The following is a 20,891-nucleotide window of genomic DNA, read 5'->3' as shown; positions in this document are numbered from 1 at the left end:
GACTTATAAGCAACAGATATTTATTTCTCACAGTTCTGGAGGCTAGAAGTCCAAGATCAGGGTGCTAGCAAGGTCAGATTCTGTGAGGGCCCTCTTCTGGGTTGCAGATGGCCATTTTCTCAAGTGTCCTCACTTGGTGGAGAGGACAAGAGAGCTCTCTGGGGTTTCTTTTATAAAGCACTGATCCCATTCATGAGGGCTCCACCTCATGACCTAATCACCTCCCAAAGGCCCCCATCTCCTAACACCATCACGTTGGGGGGTTAGGATTTCAGCATATGAATTTTGGGGGCAAACAGTCAACCAGCATCAGCAAAATTTTAGTTTATTGAGAGTCTCAATTCAGCATTTAGAATAGCCAAACCTGGGTTAAAAAACAAAAGCCAAAAAAACCCAAACCCAAAACCAAAAAAAACTAAATCCCAACCCTCACCTTGGACCTGCTTTAGCTGGAAGCCTGCAGTGGGAAAGGGGAACACGGTTCTCTGCTCTTCCACAGTTCACCTGTTCTCCTACCTGTTTCTAAGAATAAGAAGAAATGTTCACGGCTTGCTGGAGTTTTTATATAAGGTTATGGGAAGTTTAAAGGGCCAGTAGAAGATAAAAATAAGGTCACTTTGAAAAATCACAGACCACATGTCATATTTGTTCAACATGCTACACACATTTGTCTTCCCCACTTTTATCGCACATGGATGGCACAGTCCTTGTCTCATTCATTTTTTTTTTTTTTTTTTTTTTTTTTTTTTTTGCGGTAAGCGGGCCTCTCACTGTTGTGGCCTCTCCCGTTGCGGAGCACAGGCTCCGGACGCGCAGGCTCAGCGGCCATGGCTCACGGGCCCAGCCGCTCCGCGGCATGTGGGATCTTCCCGGACCGGGGCACGAACCCGGGTCCCCTGCATCGGCAGGCGGACTCTCAACCACTGCGCCACCAGGGAAGCCCTCATTCATCTTTGATTCACCAGCTTCAGACACAGTGCCTAAGGCATAGAGACACCAAGAGAATGTTGCACTGGATTTATGTTGCGCTAAACCCCATTTTACTTTTAAATTCATTGCTAATAAGGTCTTTTATAAAGAGAAGGAATACTATTTAAAATAACAATGGGGAAGGGTAGTGGGGAAGAGGGGTTATTCCCAGAGATTATTTTGTTTACTTTGAGCATTTTTTGATTTGTAGAAGAAACATATTTGACTGTACACTTTTTTTTTTTTTTTTTTTTTTTGCGGTATGTGGGCCTCTCACTGTTGTGGCCTCTCCCGTTGCGGAGCACAGGCTCCGGACGCGCAGGCTCAGCGGCCATGGCTCACGGGCCCAGCCGCTCCGCGGCACGTGGAATCCTCCCAGACCGGGGCACGAACCCGTGTCCGCTGCATCGGCAGGCGGACTCTCAACCACTGCGCCACCAGGGAAGCCCTGACTGTAGGCTTTTTAGGAAAGTATTTAAAATTATTTTTGTATAAGTATTTTAATAGCAGTTTTATTGAGATATAATTCATATACCATAAATTTAAAATTATTTAACAAAAATAAAAATCATCTGTAATCTTAACAGATAACACATTAATGTTTTGGTAGACATCCTTCTAATCTTTTTTCCGAAACAGGTTTTTCTTGGGTGTAAGTACCTGACTTGAAGCAGCAAAATGATAGTACAAATTATAACAACATTTCACTGATTAAGAAGAATATATGTTAAAGTACACTCAAAACAAATGTTATGTGGAAAATATCTCAAATTTCTAGCAGTAGTTATCTTGGGGAAGGTGGGAGAAAGCTAGGTTTGCTGAGAAGTGGAGGCAAAGCATATTTTAGTTTTACCTCTAATGTTGTAATTTTTTAAAAAGAAGGATAGATTCTGGGTATTAACTACGCATTTAAAAAAAAGAGAAAAAAATCCAAACATTAAAACAAGAGTTGCCACATGTATAAAATAAGTTTTGAAGGGGGTGGTTATGATAAACGAAAAAGAATTAACATGTCTAGTCTTGGCAGGGAAAATAACTTTAGGAGCCTTGCCCTGCTACCCTGGTCTCAACCTCACTCCTTCCACAATCAGTTCCTGCCTCCTTAGTTCCAAAGCCATTAAAACTGTATCACTTGATTGAGAAATGTTGGCGTCATCTAAGTCCTCTGAAATTCAGGTAGCTAAACTGTTTTTTAAATTTTCTTCCAGAAATATGTTCCTGATTATCAACTTTCAGTGATTCTTAAAGGGAGAACTGATTAGCGTCAAACAACTTAACGAACAAACGTATATTAAACACCTACATATTTTAAAAATGTTCAGGTCGGTTTCCAAATGTTCCACTTGGAGTTATAGCAACAGTAGTCCATAGTTAAGCTGCATAATTGTGTTTTCATGTTTAAACCAAGTGCAAGCCACCTGGGATTTGGTAGCTAAGTACAGTCTTTTCTCGTTGCGATGGCATCAGGAACATGAGATGATGGGGGCTCCAGGTCACCCACTGTGCAAACATGAGGCAGCTGTTCATATTGCAGGCATGTGGCAAAGTCTGCAATATGTCACCGCACATGATTTTTCTCTATACTAGGCCTCTACCTAATTGGGATGAGGTTGGCACTTCTGAAGCCAGCATCCTACATGTAAAGCAGCTAGACATAAGAAAGAGACATATGCCCCTAGGCTGAGGCATAGATAACTCAAGTAATGAGAAAAGCTAGGAATGGAATGACCTGTTGTAGCAGTTCACTGTTCTGTTGGCTCCATTTGACAAGTCTTCAAAGATCTCCTTCGGGAGCTGCCCTGAGCCACATACACCTTGCTCTTTTCTCCTGTGTGACAGTATAGCAAGAAGTAGTATATATGCCTGTAAGCTGCCTAGGTAGGCAGTAGTACATATTATTTTATTATATAGCTACATGGGGCTCTTTCCACGAAAAGTGTTTTTTACACAAACTGTTTACTGTTTCAGTAAGATACATATAAGTTTTTTAAAAAAGTGCTTAATTAAAAAAAATCTACAATTATCATATCCAAAAATGCTCTGAAAACAGAAAGTTTCTTCCTAAATTCTGCAACAAAAACTGATCTGACCTGATCTGAGGCTCTCATAGTCTTTAGTTAACACACTTACTGGTGGTATTCATATACTCACCACAGAAATATTAGTGTATTTGATAATGGGTGCCATCCTAGACTCTTTGGGGATTTTTTGTTTGTTTTGTTTTGTTTTTAAAGAAGATGTTGGGGGTAGGAGTTTATTAATTAATTAATTTATTTTTGCTGTGTTGGGTCTTCATTTCTGTGCAAGGACTTTCTGTAGTTGTGGCAAGCGGGGGCCACTCTTCATCGCGGTGCGCCAGCCTCTCACTATCGCGGCCTCTCTTGTTGTGGAGCACAGGCTCGACGCGCAGGCTCAGTAGTTTTGGCTCACAGGACTAGTTGCTCCGCGGCATGTGGGATCCTCCCAGACCAGGGCGCGAACCCGTGTCCCCTGCATTAGCAGGCAGATTCTCAACCACTGCGCCACCAGGGAAGCCCTCTTTTGGGATTTTTAAGTAAAATATTTTATAGGTACCCTATCATTTTTCTAAAATCTGAATAATTTTGATTCCAAAACACAACTAGCTCTAGGTTTTCAAACAAAGGATTGTGAAGCAGTATGTCCCCAAACTGTTACTGATGTGGTGATTCTACCAAACCCCAAATGGCTCCAATGAGTATTTTTGCCTCAAAGTATGTCATGAGGATGAATCTCCAGGAAAAGAGAAAAGAGGCATGTTAGAACAGCTGTAGGAGTAAAGAGCCTGCACAAAAAACTGCCACAGGAATGATCTGGTAAGTGATGTCGCTGTAAGACTGTATAATTACCAGAAGCTATCCATCCATAAAGACAGCACACGGCACTGCTGCTAATAGTTGTCTGCATAAAAATGAAAATTCCCACTCTTTTGAGACTGTTAGGTATAGGATATTCTTTTCTTTTTTATCTTTTTTTATTGACATACAACATTAGTTTCAGGTGTACAACACAATGATTTGACATTTGTGTACGGATATTCTTATTTAGTAGTTCTCAACCTGTTTAAACATTAGACTATCCCAGGGAGGGAGCTTTCTAAAAATGACCCATGCATGGGTCTCACTTTCAGACATTTTGATTTACTTGGTCTAGAAAGGAGCCTTGACAACAGTGTTTTAAAAAACTCCCTACATGACTCTAACGGGCAGCCAGAGCTTTAAAAAGTCCCAGTACCCAGGCTGTACCCCAGACCAGACACAATCTTTGGGTGAAGCCCAGACACAAGTTTTGTTTTTTTGTTTTTTTGTTTTTTTGCGATACACGGGCCTCTCACCGCTGCGGCCTCTCCCGCTGCGGAGCACAGGCTCCAGACGCGCAAGCCCAGCGGCCATGGCCCACGGGCCCAGCCGCTCCGTGGCATGTGGGATCTTCCCAGACCGGGGCACGAACCCGGGTCCCCTGCATCGGCAGGCGGACTCCCAACCACTGCGCCACCAGGGAAGCCCTGGACACAAGTATTTTTTTTAAAGATGCTCAGGTGATGCCAATGTATACATACACAAAGCAGATGGGTTGCGACCCACTGAGTTTCTTGGCTTAAGGCTTAAGTGTGTCAACTGTTTTTAAAAAATTCTTCCTGAACCAAGTCATTTCTAGATAATCACTGTAGCAGGGTCACCAACAAAGAAAATAAAGCTTTCTCCACTCGGACAGTGGCTTATTCATGCAATCTCTCGTCAATTTTTCTATGAATGCAAAAGGGGAAGGGGAAGAAAGGTATGGAAATCACGTGAGAAATATTTCAAAATACTTTAGCACAATAATCCATACTATGTTAAACCCCTTTACTACGTACATCAAAGTGAAGAACAAAACTGAAAAGTAGAATTCACTTTGGTTGAGGCTATATGTAAAGGACAGCACAACTTAGAAGGTACATAATAGGAAATCATAGCATTTTCCAGTGAATTCTAGGACAGCAAATGAAATAATAATTGCAATAATTTTCCAGTGACTCTTTAACTGGTCAAGATGCCAATGTAAATCAGATTCATAGACAAATTTCAAAGAAAGCTAGAAAATACATTAAAAATATTAAATTCAAGATAATTTCTGCTCAGAGACAAACTAAAACATATAGTAAGGTGCATATTTTTTAGACATAAGATATATCTCTTTTCCTTTACCTAAAAATAAATTTTTTTCATGCATTCTAATGGTCACATGAAAAAGACATTTACTTTTTTTCATCACTAACCCTGAGGAAGGAAGAACAAACGTGGAGTAGACCTCGCAGCTCACCAGGAACCAAACTCCACACTTTTTACAATAATAAATGGCAAGTAATGGGAGAAGTCCAGGATGCTACACTTGTTCAGGCTTCCACACACATCGGTTTAAATACTTAAAACAGATACAACATTTGGATAATTGGCATGGTGACATTTCTCTGCCACAACTGAGCCATTTAAAAATTTTATCACTTTTAGTCCCTTTACTGATTTAAACAAACAAAACAAAATTTATATCTACCATGCAGGAACTTTCAGTTAAATATATAGGGACATTATAGTTTCATTGCTCAAGTTCCATTCAGCAGAAGAAAAATATGCATAAATTCTATGAGCCTTGTCTTTCACCAAAAGGATATTAGTTGTTACAATGGAGTTCAGAGAGGAAAACGTGGAGTTCCATTGTAATGGAATAGAGGAGAAGCTGGCATTTCTGCTTTGTCATTACAGTTACTCTTCTTGGGATGAAACTTGGAATTGCAAACTTAGCTGAATTTACCGAAGTTTTAACTTTTGTAAATGAAATAAAATTCACTGTCTGGGCCAAAAACCCCAAGCAGCTGCTGTTGGGAGCAAGAGGGCGACAAGGACAGAAGAAAACAGATTCACGGCATTGTTATCAAGAATGGGTTTCCCTGCTATGTACTTCACCTCATTTGCTGGGCTGCTGACCACCATGCCAGTGCTTTCATCCAAACCTGCAACGAAAAAGAAGCAAGTGAGGTGGAAAATCCAAATGACTTGAAAAAAAAAATTAGCTTTCTCCTCCAAAGGAGATAATCTTTCAAAGATTCTCAGCCATTCGTAAAATGACTTTAGAGGATAATGTATATGGTGAGTGATACGGAACCCATGATTACAAAAGGTCTCTTTGAATAAATGGGTTCCAATACACCTCAATGCTGCTCTCTCAACAATGTTGGAATTCTTTCCAAAGTAGAAGGGAGAAACTGAAAAGCAGAGATGGCATGAAACTGGCAGACAGGGCTTGCCTTCCCAGTGGCTCCCCACTAAGACCAACCTGTGAGACTCCTGAGAATAGGAGCCTCTACAATGGATACCCAGGAGTAGCAAGGTGCTTACAAAAAGAAGGCACACAAAGATGAATCTAATCTGCTCCCCAGCCCACATTTTTTTCCCCCAACCCACTCAGTATGATCAGAAACTTCCCAGTTAGAGTCCAGTTTAGAATAAAACCTAGGCTCTTTAAAAAAACGTGTAATGGGCGTGTGTGTGTGTGCGTGTGCGTGTGCGTGTGCATATATGGTTACTAACCCTTTAGTATAAATTAAAATCAGTTTGCTTCCTCCTCAGCATCTAGATAAGACTAATGAACCTGAGAGAACAAATGTTCTGATGGTGGAAAGGGGAGTGGAAGGACAAGTCGATTATCTTGGGACATGAAGAGAACTGGGAGCACTGTATTCAGGGAACCATTCTCCAGATGTCTAGCCTCTTCACTGTATGAATCAAAAGAGAAAATGTGGTTGGTTAGAGGGTGGAGCAAATACACACCTAACAGAACATGTCAGTACACTGACATGACAGGAGAGCCTTAGATGCAAAGCACAAAAAATTCTGGAGAAAACTGACTCTCCCATGTATCTTTTTTTTCTTTTTTTTTGCGGTATGCGGGGCTCTCACTGTTGTGGCCTCTCCCGTTGCGGAGCACAGGCTCCGGACGCGCAGGCCCAGCGGCCATGGCTCACGGGCCCAGCCGCTCCACGGCATGTGGGATCCTCCCGGACCGGGGCACAAACCCACGTCCCCTGCATCGGCAGGCGGACTCTCAGCCACCGTGCCACCAGGGAAGCCCTCCCATATATCTTGAGTGGGACTAAAAACTCAGTGGGGAGGATAGCAAACATGATGTCACAGTAGAAAAGTACATCATATGTGTATAGTCAGATTATTAGAATAATTATTTCTCAAATGGACTTGGAAAATAAATGGAAGGAGGGGCATTATAATGATCTGACTCCAAAATTCTGCATCCGTGGGATTAGATAAAGACCCATAAGCAAAAGCATCCGTCTCCTGCACTATCCTATCTTCCCTGCATAGCTTCTACTCATTGTTCTGTAGGAGTAATTCTCTTTCAATCAATTTAACACAAAAGAATGAGAAATTCAAAATGGTAGAGGAGACTTTGCTCTTTCATTCTGGGTCCCCCAACAACCTGTGTCTTGGCAATTGTTTTTATTACCACATCTCTTTTTCTTCCTTTTCCATATTTCTTCCCCATTTCTTTCTTTTTTTAAAGATTTATTTATTTATTTATTTTTGGCTGCATAGGGACTTAGTTGCAGCACGCGGGCTCTTCGTTGTGGTGCGCAGGCTTCTCTCTAGTTGTGGCGTGTGGGTTTTCTCTTCTCTAGTTGTGGCGTGCAGGCTCCAGGGCACTAGGGCTCTGTAGTTTGTGGCACGCAGGCTCTCGAGTTGACGTGTGCAAGCTCAGTAGTTATGGCACATGGGCTTAGTTGCCCCGCGGCATGTGGGATCTTAGTTCCCTGACCAGGGATTGAACTTGCATCCCCTGCACTGTAAGGCAGATTCTTTACCACTGGACCACCAGGGAAGTCACCCCGTTTTTTTTAAGGACACATTTATTCAGTGTCATGATCAGAGTACTGCATTTAACAGTCAACAGCATGGGTGAAAAAAACAACTCTACATTAAAAATCCTTTTTGTAATGCTCTACACTTTCCACAGAAAAGAAACTAAAATAACTTGTTATACAATTAGTCAAAAATACAGTCCTTGAATTTTTTGCCCATAAACATGAGTGTTGTCTAAAACATATCTTCTTTGTAGCAGCCACCACAGTGCATGGCTGAGTTCCCATTTCTTTAATACACCAGTAAGTTACAACAATAAGGTAATGTTCTTACCACTAAATTGCATGGTAGCTCCTAAATACGAATCCACAATTGATCCTAGTAATCCAGCCAGACCCCCAAATGCAATAATTGGCCACTGAGGAGCAGAAATGTCTAAATCATTAACGAAAACCAACTGCGTGAGGAAGTATGCAATGCCCACAAAGGTCCCACCAAGGAGACTGGAGGCAAGGCCCACCATCGTAACTCCTCCATTGGTCCCTAAAGAAGAACATGGATAAAATCATCTGGTTAACAATCAGCAAACAGATAAAGTCAAAAAAAGCAAAATATTTTGGTACCTATCTAATCAAGACTAATTTAAAGAAAGGGTTCACTTTGATGCAATCCAAAGACCATCCTACTTAGAAAACAGGCTTTTCTCCTCAGTAACTCCTGACATTCTAAGCAGTGATGTGGAATAGTTTAATAGAGCTAGACTGCCCGGTTTCAATCTTAGTCCTGTCATTTCCAAGTCTGGTTACTGTGGTGAAGTTACCTAACTTCTCTATGCCTTAGTTTACTCATTTGTAAGATGTAAACAATAAAAGGACCAATTCACATGGTTATTAAGAGTAAACAGTAATCCATGGAGAGCAGTTAGAACACTGCTTTGCACATAGTAGGTACTCAAATATGTTAACTGTTATGATGATGACGATGATGATGAAGGAGAAAAGAAGAAAAATGAGAGGAAGGAGGAGGAGACAATGATAAAGTACTAGTAGCAGTACTAGTAGTAGTAGTAGTAGTTGATAATGATAATGGGGAAATGAGATATACATTGAAGCACTAACCACATAACAGGCTCCCAAGAAACACCGTATCATTTCCTTCCTTTTCCTTTCCCACTGATAAGCCTGTGGGCCAATCTCTATGTTTCTATATTGTTTATCTAGGAATTACTAACACTTCCTGCAAGTATTATTTATTATCACCGATTTAATATCCTATAGCGATTTTCCAATTAAGGAGACAAACTGAAATTCTTAAAAGGCTTTTAAATAAGAAACACAATAAATCAAGAGGCTTTTTGTTCATTTTTGTTTTTTAAAGAAATTTAAATTAAGACTCACCTACTGGAACTTTCTCCCAGGTTGTTATCAGCCTCGGTGGGCTTTTACTCAGAACAGTGCCAACTTCTGAAGCCCATGTGTCTCCAGCAGAGCAGGCCAGTGCAGCCAAGAGAGACAAACACATCCAAGAAGCAGTGTGCTGCTTGGAAAAATCTATTGGGATTTCCCCAGGGCCATTTTCTATCATGTATAGCAGGGCCAGCTCTGTGGGCACAGCTCCATTACAGAATACCTGAATCCAATTCCTCTGCCCACCTAGGAACAAACAAGGGAATGAAAAAGACAAAAAATGTTTTCTCCTCAGGAGGAACATCATGCATTTATAGGAACTTACATTTCAAAACTTAAGAAAAGAAAAATGACTAAAATTTCAAAAATGACTAAAAGTGGGATGGTAACTTTGCCCACATTCTATATGGTTTTAGAATAATGAATGATAGACTTCAGTTATTTCTAAAATTCTGCTGTTACTTGCTATTGTGGTAAAGTAATAATAAACTATATCAGGCTACTACTAAAGTAATTCTCACAAAATTTATGTTTCAATAGTCTAAACATGTTCTGATTAAAAGCTTATGATATGTTAAGATGAAATAAAGGTTACTATTTTAAGTAACATTAAACATAATTCATTCTACCTTCCTTGTATTCTGAATCTAGACGTTTCTTTGCTTCTCCCTTCCATTTAGTGAGTCTTGAGGAAGAAAGAAAAAACATCAGCAAAGAGGTGAAAAAGCTGAAATTTGCAACAGTTAGGATAAATCCAACCACGAGCCCTGAAAGAAACACATATATACACAAAATTACACTTAGTCCATACATTAATGCTGTGAAAAAAAGAATGATGTTTTTTCAGTTATTTTCATATTATAACTGGAAATGCTCATTTCCCATACACTTACATTTTTACCAAGATATTACCAAACAGTATAGGGTCTTTCAAGTTTCTATTTTTTACATTTTCCCCCCATAGCCTGGGATTTTTTTCTACTTTACAAGGAAAATTCAATAAATAGAGCATCCAAGAGTAAATCTGGGAGAGAGAGGCATATAGAAAACAAATTCCAACATGACAGAAGTACGTGTCTCCTTATTAGTAATTATTTTAAATGTAAATGGGTTAAATGATCCAATCAAAAGATGGAGATTGGCAAAATGGATAAAAATACGTGCTGTCTACAAGAGATTCACTTTAAATCCAGAGACACAAATAGTTTGAAAGTAAAAGGACTGGAAAAGATAATCCATGCAAATAAGTGACCGAAAGAGAGCAGCGGTGGCTATACTAATATCAGACAAAATAGACAAGCTCAAGACAGCATTCATGTGACATGATCTCCCTCTCCCTCTTTTTTTTTTTTTTTTTTTTAGCATTTCTTTTCTTTTGGGCATAACAAAATGCTCGAGGCTCATCTTAGACCTACCTTGCCCCAGCCCTGGAAGCAGACATTTCTCTGAGGAGCTCTGGTTCATTACAGTGGGGAATGGAGAGCAGAGGTCAAAATCTAGGCTCATGGTGTGTTCATTGCTACTGAGGTATATTTGCTTTTTGTGGACAAAGCAAGTGAATACACACACATACAAATATACACACATGCATATATATGCATGCTTATATATGGGCACGTACACATGTATATACACATACACATAAATATTTTGGAAATCTCAAGATCACACCAGTAACTCCAATTCCAATCTATCTCCACAGGTTCTCTTTTGCTTTTCCCCTTTCCATATTTGTATGCCTTTTTCCTTAGTTAGAACTCTGGCCTCAAACAACAATGACAATTTCATTCACCTGCTCAATCCTCCATTACATCTAAAAAACTGTTTTAGAATTGCTTCACCCATACGACAACAAAAACAAACGTACTAAAAATAGTTTAAGATTTCTTTGTAATTCTCCCCTTCCTGTAACCCCAGACTGAAGGAATAAAGAATATAGTTAAATACTGGGTCCATAAGTTACTCTTTTTCTTTTTCTCCCTTCAGTGTGCTTATAGTATTCATTTAAATACAGTTGGGTTCATCTGTTTTAGTTTGCTTTCAGTTTTAGATCCCCCCTTCCCAACTTCACTGATATTCTTAAACATGCTTTTAAAAGTCACACTTATATAAAAAGGTATATTTAGAGAGATGTCACTTCCTCCCATGTCCCTTCTGCCCCTCCCTCTATATTTTGCTCTTTTTCCATTCTTTGTATGTATTCAACATCATTGTTCTCCAGTTTATCATTCCTGTGTTTTCTTTTATGAAGATAAGCAGATATATGCATGTTTTCTTATTTTTCCTTCTTCCTTACACAAAAGGTAGCATTCTCTATATGTGATTTTGAACTTTCAAGCACACTTTTGACAATTTTATCTTCCTTCTTTCAGGGAGAGAATGTGCTAGTCTGCCACTGAGTACTCAGATCAGTGGCACCCAAGAGTGGCAACGATGGGGTTCATGGTTGACAATTTCTGCTCTCTGTAACTCTTAAGATAAATAGATTGAGTTTTGCTATATGAAGATTTTTATTAAATAACACAATAAGCAAAGTTCTACTAAGTAACAGAATAGATATTAAATAATTATTAAATAAGTTACCATGTATTTAATAAATAAGTATTAAATAATAGAACAAGGGACCAGGTTCCTATTTCTGTAGCAATAGGAAATTTTCTATTGGTTAGCTCCATCCTGACTGATTGATCCATCCAGAGATACTCAGTTATTGGCATTTTACTTACGTTTAGTACTTTTTTTACTGAGAGTGCAAGAAATCACTATAACGCTGTATAAAGTGAAATAAACTGCTTCAGCTCTGGCGTTGAACAGTCTCGAGTTAAAATCTTGACTCTTCCACTTACTTCTGCATGACTAGATGTTACCTAACTTTAAGCCTCAATTTCTCATTGGTGTATTAAGAAGAATAATAATTCCTACCTCACTGGCTTGATGTGAAAAGTTAAATGACATAATTTTTATAATATGCTTATTATAAACCCAGCATGTAAGAGGCCCGTAATAAATGTTAACTAATATCATTGGCAATAATGGCAGTTACAGTGGCAAAACCTCAACAAGAACATCATTATTATTGCACTTATGTGTTATTATTATAATAATAAAGATGAATATTATTATGCTACCCAACCTTTAAGGTTTTTCAATTGTTTTTAAATATATTACAAAATTACTACATGGGTATTGGAGGGGAAAGCCAAAACATACAGAAGTCAAAGTGCCTCTTTTCCTCACCACCGCCACTCCCATCCCTTCTCCATGGACAGTCACTGTTAACAATTTGTTCCACAGTCTTAAGCACACCCAAAGTGAAATGGCCCTAAAAAAACCTACACTGATATGCTACAAAAAGGCATCTACATCCTTTTTACTTCAAACACCTCAAAATATCACATGAAGTGATCAGTGTTCAAGTTGATGACGGGTTAGGAATGAGGAAATAAATTGAACCTAATGTGCTTTGAAGGAATGATTTCTTTTATGTAGTCTAAAAAATATCTTAGAACTTTTTGCATCTCCCAGTTATGACAACTTTTAGATTAGTAACTGCTAACTCCACTTGGTGTCTTTTCCACCTCTTCAACCCACCGCTATCATCTTTAATTGTCCGTGCTAAGGAATTAATTTGCATAACAATCGGATGCTCCCAAAGACTGTGAAGACTCAAGAATTATGGCTGCCTTCTGAGCTTAAAACAGGTAAATTCTATAACTGGCAGATGCCATCTAGGGAAGTAAAACAACACTGTCTACAAACGTCTTTGATAGTGGGAGTAGAGTTACCCAAAATTCCAACCAAGGGGACCTGGGAATAATATCTGAGAGACAAGAAAGGGAAAGGTAGGACTGGAATTTTATAACTCAATAAACTCAAACCTAATCAATTATATCATAAGTAATTTGCCTAGAGAAAGACTATGGGAATCAAAAGAAGGCGGGTTAGCCCAAAATATAGAATATGAAGGCCAAGAGAACCAGAGGTTGGCAGACTTAAATACTATATAAGGGACAGGACTGTTTGACCTGTGGATTTGCATTACTGACTGTTTCTCAGACTCTGTCTGACTTCTCAAGTGCTCTGACTGCAAGAATTGGACATGTCTGAACAGTGATGTTTGTATTCCAGTTGGCCCAGTAGTTCTATATTTTATCAGATTAATAAAGTAGCATTCTGGCTCATATATTAGTCTCTTATAACAATGGCAACATAAACCAGTTTTCTTGGCTCTAATCAACTCTGGGTACCTGACAGAATGAGGTTTCTATTTCAAAAGACTGAACGCCAGACCCGAATTATGATAACCAAAGAGGTAAGGCCATCCTTGTGAGAACACACAGAGCACAACTACTGGCCCTTCCTGACAACACCTCATTGGCTGTGCACTTCCATTACACTTACAGCATCTCCTTCTGGGGATTAAATGCCTCAAACCCATCTTACTTATCATCTGTCTCCTCTGAGAGTGGGATTTTTATCTATTTTGTTCATTACTAAGTCTTCAGTGCCCAGAACAATGTCTGGCACATAGGGGGCCCTTACTAAATATTTGTTGAATGAATGAATAAAAAAAAATGGGAAACCATTAAGCCTAAGTGTCTTGACAAGTGAAATTAAATTTAAACTTGTCAAGCCAAGAGACTGATGACAAACTGTCCACACAGACATGTTCAAAGGAACACACTGAATAACTAGACTAGACAACATTTTCTTGGAGCAAATCACCTGCACAGTGCTTTACAGTTTACAAGTACATTTTCACACAACCCCTCATGTGATCCTCTCCTTATTCTAGAAGCATTCTTTCTTTCAAGGAGACAAGAGCCCTTCACTTCAGTGTCCACCCTAAGCACTGCCTCAACCCCTCCCCTCTTCCTTCAACACTGAGGTGTATGTTCCTGTGTCATGGAGGACTCTAAACACCCAGATCCTGAGGAAGTTCTGAAACTCTTCTCAATCCCAAGCACCCTAAAGACATGATATGGCAAACCTTAGTAAAATTCCTATGACTGTAATAGTAGTTGTGGAAGGAAAACAATACTAACATTTATAAAATACATGTTATTATTTTATGAGTGCCAGGTCCTATGCTAAGCATTTTACACGTATGACTCCTCATGATAAGTCAATGCTATAGATAATATTATTCCCTCTAATTTTATGGGTGGGAAAATTATAACACAAAGTTTAAGTGACTTGCAGTCATACTTCAGGACAGTATTCCCAAGTACTATGATATACCTTGAATCAACATTACAGTTTTTTGTCCTTAAGGAAAAAAAAAGCTCCAAACAAAAAAGATACCAAAATTCAACAGAATGCAATGATTAGGAAAAGGGTAGTGGTTTTAAAATCAATCTACATGTATTTCCTAAGCACTATTATAAGAGTGTGTAGCACTATTCAAAAAAGCTTAGGACACAGAAGCATATGATACACTCTGTGTCTTTGGGGAGTTTATTGTATAATACTTCATAGTTTAAAAAGATATGTTGGGGCTTCTCTGGTGGCGCAGTGGTTGAGAGTCCGCCTGCCGATGCAGGGGACACGGGTTCGTGCCCCGGTCCGGGAAGATCCCACATGCCGCGGAGCGGCTGGGCCCGTGAGCCATGGCCGCTGAGCCTGCGCGTCTGGAGCCTGTGCTCTGCAACGGGAGAGGCCACAACAGTGAGAGGCCTGCGTACCGCGAAAAAAAAAAAAAAAAAAAAGATATGTTGTTCCACACATTATCTTGTTTGAGCCTCACCAATAAGCCCATAAGGACCTATTTCATAGGAGATGAAGAAAGTGAGTCTCTGAGGAGTTACGTGACATGGACAAGTTCACAAAGATAGCAGGTGGCAATGCTACAATTCAAATATATATCTTTTAATTCTTTTTTTTTAAAGTCTTTACTGAATTTGTTATAATATTGCTTCTGTTTTATGTTTTGGTTTTTTGGCCACAGGGCATGTGGGATCTTAGCTCCCCGACCAGGGATCCAACCCGCTCCCCCTGCACTGGAAGGCGAAGTCTTAACCACTGGAACACCAGGGAAGTCCTTATATCTTCTAATTCTAAATCAAGCCAGGTAGGAGAGGAGTAGAGGCCCAAGGGCTAGGAGGCAGAAAAGGAAATGGTAGTAGGAAAGAAAAAAAGTGGAGATCAGAAAAGTAAGAGGAGAAGCAGGATCGTATACAGCATGGAAGCCAAAGGAAGACAGTACTTCAAGAAGAACTTGACGCTTCTTCCCACAGGTCAAGAACAATGAAAACCAAGGCAAGGCTACCTGAGAAAGGACATTCTTAGCAAAGCGTAACTCTATATTATTATATTCAAGCAGAGATTGCTCAAATTATTTGCTAAAAATGAGTAATTACTTTCAAAGTGCTAACAACAGATTTCTCAATTTCTCAACAGAACTTGAACAGTGTATCTCAATTATGAAGAAGGAAAATGAGCATGATTCTGAAAAACTGTGCCTAATAATAACAAGCACCCTATACATGTTGGCTATGTGCTAGGCTCTGAGCTAAAAACTTTATAGTAATTATCTCACTTAATTCTTACTGCAATCCTGAGAATGAAATCAGGGGTGGATCAAGATTTTGTGGGTCCTGAAGCTTATAAATTGGGGGCCCTCTTTTTTAAAAAAAAAGCACAAAAATATCTTTTACCTCTGTAAAATTTACAAAACAAGAAGACCATGAGAGCACATTGTTAGGGCTCTTCCTAGAACCTTGAAAGGTACCATCGCAAATGAAATGCCATGAAGTTTAAGCTTTATTACTTTCATGATTTGTCCTTCTCTAGGTTAGATTTTTTTTTTTTTCCTGCACAGGAAGCATTTATTTATTTTTTGAAATTTTTAAAAATTGAAGTATAGTTGATTTACAATGTTGTGTTAATTTCTAGGTTAGATATTAAAAACCCATTTCTCTGAAAACTGAGGTACAGAGAGGTTACGTGACTTTTCCAAATCCATAACTATTACTCAAACTCATCCTGCCTGATTCTAGTGCTTGTTCTTTTACCTATCAGGCTATATTGTCTCCGTGATGGCCTGCTCTAGTTTATAAAGCTTTATGAAACGTCTGCTGTATGTGAACACAGAGGGGATAGGGTGTCTCTACAGTGCATTAGGGCTAATGATCATCAGCATTTTGAAGGCTGGGTAGGCACTTCAAGACCTGCCAGTTCTAAATAATCCTTATCCTGTAGTGATCTCAGCCAACAGGAAGTATTTGGTGGGGGAGGGGGGGGAATCCTCATGTCTTGGGGCTTATAACACTGGTAGGATATGAAAATCCCAAAGTCAAATCAGATCCCATCAATCCCCTGGTTCGAGGCAGGGGGGATTCTAGTTTGGGATAAAATCTGTACTGTGTCCTGATAAGCCCTGTATTATCTGGCCCTTACCTATTTCTTCAACTTTATCTTACTCTACTTTTCCTTTCCTTCCTATTTTCCAGTCAAATGAGCCTTATTCTCACACCTGAACAAGCCAGGCTTGAACATGTCAGGGCCTTTCTACTTGTTCTGGCAGCGGAACATGCTTCTCTCAGATCTTCTCATTTCTGACTTCTTCAGGTCCCAGTTCAAAACTACCTCTTTAGAAGAAAGGTTAATCCAGACCCTATCCACAAAAGAATGCCCCACATTCCCCAATATACACACTTTATTATCTTTAATTTTTTTCTCATAAACTTTATGGTTATATTAAAAGTTTTATGTGTTTTATTTGTTTATTATCTCTGTACTAAAGAATAAAAGTTCCATAAAATCTGAAATCAGCTATATCCCCAGTTTCTAAAAGAGTGGCACACAGTAAATGCTCAACAAACATTTGCTAGAAGAATAAATAAATGGCCTGTCCCCATCTCAGTTCTGAAGAATGAATCGAGAATACTCAGTTGGGACTACTCTGCCTGAGGCTACTAACAGCAATTTCCAAGTGCTATTCTTCTCAATGGCTCCTCTATTTTACCTTGAGGAAAAATGTTCCAATGTTTCTGCTAGCAGAAAATTTAATCCAACTCAGGAGCAGAATAACCAAGGTCCTCAAAAGTCTATCCTACTAATCTAGTTGTTATCAATTACAAGGTCCAATTTGTACATCACACTAAAAGGGTATGTTAGTATCTGAAATTTTGACAGAATAGTAAAGTTGAGTAATGCATAACTTTATCATTGTCTAAAATATGCAACATTGTGATTTATAGGCTCATATATTCAGAATTTAGAAAACATGAGTTTAAATTATATAAGCAAGCACTTATTATATGGTTAAACATTCAAAAGAAAAACATACCTCCTAAAGCCCCAGTATGATTTAGACTTTTCTTTTTAAAGCCATTAGAGACGATCAGAACAGGAACAACAACAGAAAACAGCCAACGCCAAGGAGAAATAGGCTGTAAGTTACCTGAAAAATTAGAAAGGTAGAGCATAAATTGTATGAAGGCTGCACAGAGAACCATTTACAACTATTTATAATAATGTTTGGTTTTTTTTTTTTTTTTTTTTTTTGCGTTACGCGGGCCTCTCACTGTTGTGGCCTCTCCCGTTGCGGAGCACAGGCTCCAGACGCGCAGGCTCAGCGGCCATGGCTCACGGGCCCAGCCGCTCCGCGGCATGTGGGATCCTCCCGGGCCGGGGCACGAACCCGTGTCCCCTGCATCGGCAGGCGGACTCAACCACTGCGCCACCAGGGAAGCCCAACCTCACTTATTTTTCACCAAGCTAGATGTAATAATTACATGAAATAAAAGACATTTTGGAACCGGTATAACTAGTATTATGACAAGCAGCATTTACTAAAAGCTTTAAAACGTTCAAGGCACTGCATATTTCCATGTTAGTAAATGCAAATCAGGCCGTGGAAATTAAGTAAACACAACAGTTTATAACCATTCAGAGGATATGAGTTTTGGCTTTCACAATGGTACTTTCTAAATTTCACCGATTAGATTATAGAAAGACAATTTAGAACATTCATACTCACCATAATAGGTGCTTGCAGTCATAGACATAATCCAGAAAGCTAAGGAAATGCAAATGATCAGACTCAATATAACTATATTAGTTATCATCTCTATGTATTTTTTGTATGTATTGTGGTCAAGATCTGTCATGAAAAATAACAGTATGAACACCTGGGGAAGAAAATATCTCGCATTTTTGAGAAAAATAGTCATTTAAGTTGCCAGCAAAACATTCGTGTAGAAGAGAACATAAATGCCAACATCTTCCACCGTCCGAGAAAATAATATAAACCCAAACTATTTCCGGAAACTGGGCTGGTGGGGCGCTGCCGCAGAAGCCTGGGCGAGATTAACGCCTCCCTGGGAGAGCAAACCGCAACCTCTCAGACAGCGGCGGGCTCGCAGACCGCGGTCCCGTCACAACTGAACTTCGCAGCAAGGAAGGTGAAAGGGAAGCGGAGACAGCCAATCAGCGGCCCGGGAGGGCGAGCTCCGCCCCCACCGCCCACCCACGCGCCGACGCTGGGGGTCGGCAGTGCAGAGAGGCGAGGCGCGGGCCGGAATTTGGCGTGTTCCGGCGGCGAGCCCCGAGTGTCGGAGTGCGGTCACTCTCGACGGCCGCCCGCGCAGCCCTAGAGGCCGGGTCCAGGCGGCCAGGGCCGAGGACCCTTGAGCTCAGCTCGCCCCTCGCCGCTTGTCAGCGTCCCGTGGCTCGCCTCCTGCGCGCCTGCGCAGCCGCCACCCGTGGGCGTCGCCTCGCTCACGTGAGCGTTTAAAGGGCGGCTCCAAGAGCTAGAGGACCAAGCGAGGACTACCGTCAGCAGGGCCCTGTACGTTTGTAATGCTCCTTAGAGTCTGGAGGCTTGGAACACCTGTAAAGGTCTTGTGTTTGAGGACATACCCAAACGCTGAAAAGTGAAAACACCACCAAGGCAGTAACAGAATAGAGGAATGAAAGCAAGTGAACTTAGACCCAGTAGACCATGTCAAGCATCAGATTCGAATGCTTTTTCGTCTGTGAGCAGTTCATGGCATACAATATTATGGACTTTTTACGGGTGGGGGATATTTTGGGCTGTAGAAAGGGAATTTTATGACTGAGAAGATCACTTAAAAACAGCACCTGTAAGGTGCTGGACACTGTTAGCCGCTGGAGATGTAAAGATAGCTCGACATAGTTCCTGCTATTGAATTCTCAAGTAATTACTATGTGGAAGATTGTGGAAATTGCTCCCGCACCTCTCCTATTTAAAGTCAATTCACTTAGAAAGCAGAACGGTTTGTCACCTTAAACAAATGAATCTTGTGGCTGATTTCACGTTTTAATTTTTGTTTGCTGGGTTAACAGTAACTAATTGATAATTACATTATATTCTGAACTTTTTCAGTTAATTGCTGACAGTGTAAAAAGAGGAAGCAACTCACTTTCAGACATAGTACCCAAATGTGTTTTAACCCGCTAGAAGTAATTACTTTTTGAAAACTCACTGTATTATATGCCAAGACTATTTGAAGCTCTTTCCTTTGGTAAGGCATCCGATTAATTACCTGAGAACCAAATTTGTGAAGTAGGACTAAATAGTAGTGGACTTCCCTTACTGTATGCATATGTAGCCTTTATGCAGAAATTATGTGACCACTTAAGTTTTGTCTGGGTTTGTTCAGCACAGGTAAGTAATTGGATTACCTTAGAAAGCTGACTGGCCAATATTAGTGATACTAGACAATTAGGCATAGTTATTATTAATAAAACCTAATATTTTTGTGGTTTGCGTAGTGACCTTGTTTTTGTCTTTGCTTAGACAAAATTATGAACTGGTATTGCTTTTTTCCCCCCTTCACTTTAGTGCAGTTACAGGGTTATCTTGCCTGATTTTGGTGTTCTTTGAGATTTTTATGTCTAATAGGAAACCATGGCCTGTGCAGGCCATCTTCTAACAACAATGAAGGCTAGCTTTGTCTGGCTAGTTCCTGAATGTCACGGATGATTTTCTCTCTCATGAATATGTAGCTAAAATTGCATATTAAATAATAACGGTGTTGGTGACTGACTCTTCAAATGAATATTTCTCTTCCAGTTTTTCCCGGTGTCCAATTATTGCTGTTGTTCTTCATAAAACAAGTTATTAGAGCTTAAGGCTGAAACAATTTGGGGGAATTAATGTAGTTAAAATATTCTTTAAAAAGAAACAATGATTTTACAATCTGATAATGTTTAGAGACAATCTGAAAACATTTCAACAAAGTCTTTTTCCATTTGCTTTAAAAGCCACTTTCTAGCAACAGAGAATTTTATGGTTAAGCATTTTCTAAACTATATTCCTCAAGATATCAGTAGGTATGCTACCCTCCACTACCACCTCCCCTCCAAAATACCTCTGATCAAATTTAAGGTTCAGAAATTTTGTTTCTTCATAGGACTGTGAGAGTGCACTAAAGGCTCTGAGAAGTTAAGAAACTTTGAACATTTTTGTTAAATCTTTCCAACAGAGTTAATTGTTTTACCACAGATTACCTTCCCTCAGAAAACATTACAGTTTGAGAATTGTTATTGTAATCAGAGCAACAGACTGAAAGTTCATTGTTGGAGTAATAATCTTTAAATTTCACAATATAAATACCTATTTATGTTTAAGTGTTATTTGACATAAACATTTTCTGGGATAGACATTTGATACATAATA

At 39.6% G+C, this 20,891-nt stretch overlaps 1 protein-coding gene across 1 annotated transcript; it reads right to left on the bottom strand.

Moving 5' to 3' along the window:
- Positions 1-5,810: 5,810 nt before the first annotated feature.
- On the bottom strand, positions 5,811-18,372 carry TMEM19 (transmembrane protein 19; the record flags this gene model as incomplete). Its single annotated transcript, XM_079714729.1, has 6 exons — positions 18,228-18,372; positions 17,535-17,648; positions 9,874-10,011; positions 9,236-9,490; positions 8,172-8,381; positions 5,811-5,977 (listed from the first exon to the last, which is right to left on the bottom strand). The coding sequence occupies exons 1-6, from the start codon at positions 18,355-18,357 to the stop codon at positions 5,811-5,813; spliced, it is 1,014 nt and encodes a 337-aa protein (XP_079570855.1). The 5' UTR covers positions 18,358-18,372.
- Positions 18,373-20,891: the final 2,519 nt, after the last annotated feature.

Source organism: Hyperoodon ampullatus, assembly GCF_949752795.1.
Source record: "Hyperoodon ampullatus genome assembly, chromosome: 11".
Taxonomy (NCBI): domain Eukaryota; kingdom Metazoa; phylum Chordata; class Mammalia; order Artiodactyla; family Ziphiidae; genus Hyperoodon; species Hyperoodon ampullatus.
Note: the sequence above shows the minus strand (reverse complement) of the source record. Positions and strands in the feature narration are given on the sequence as shown.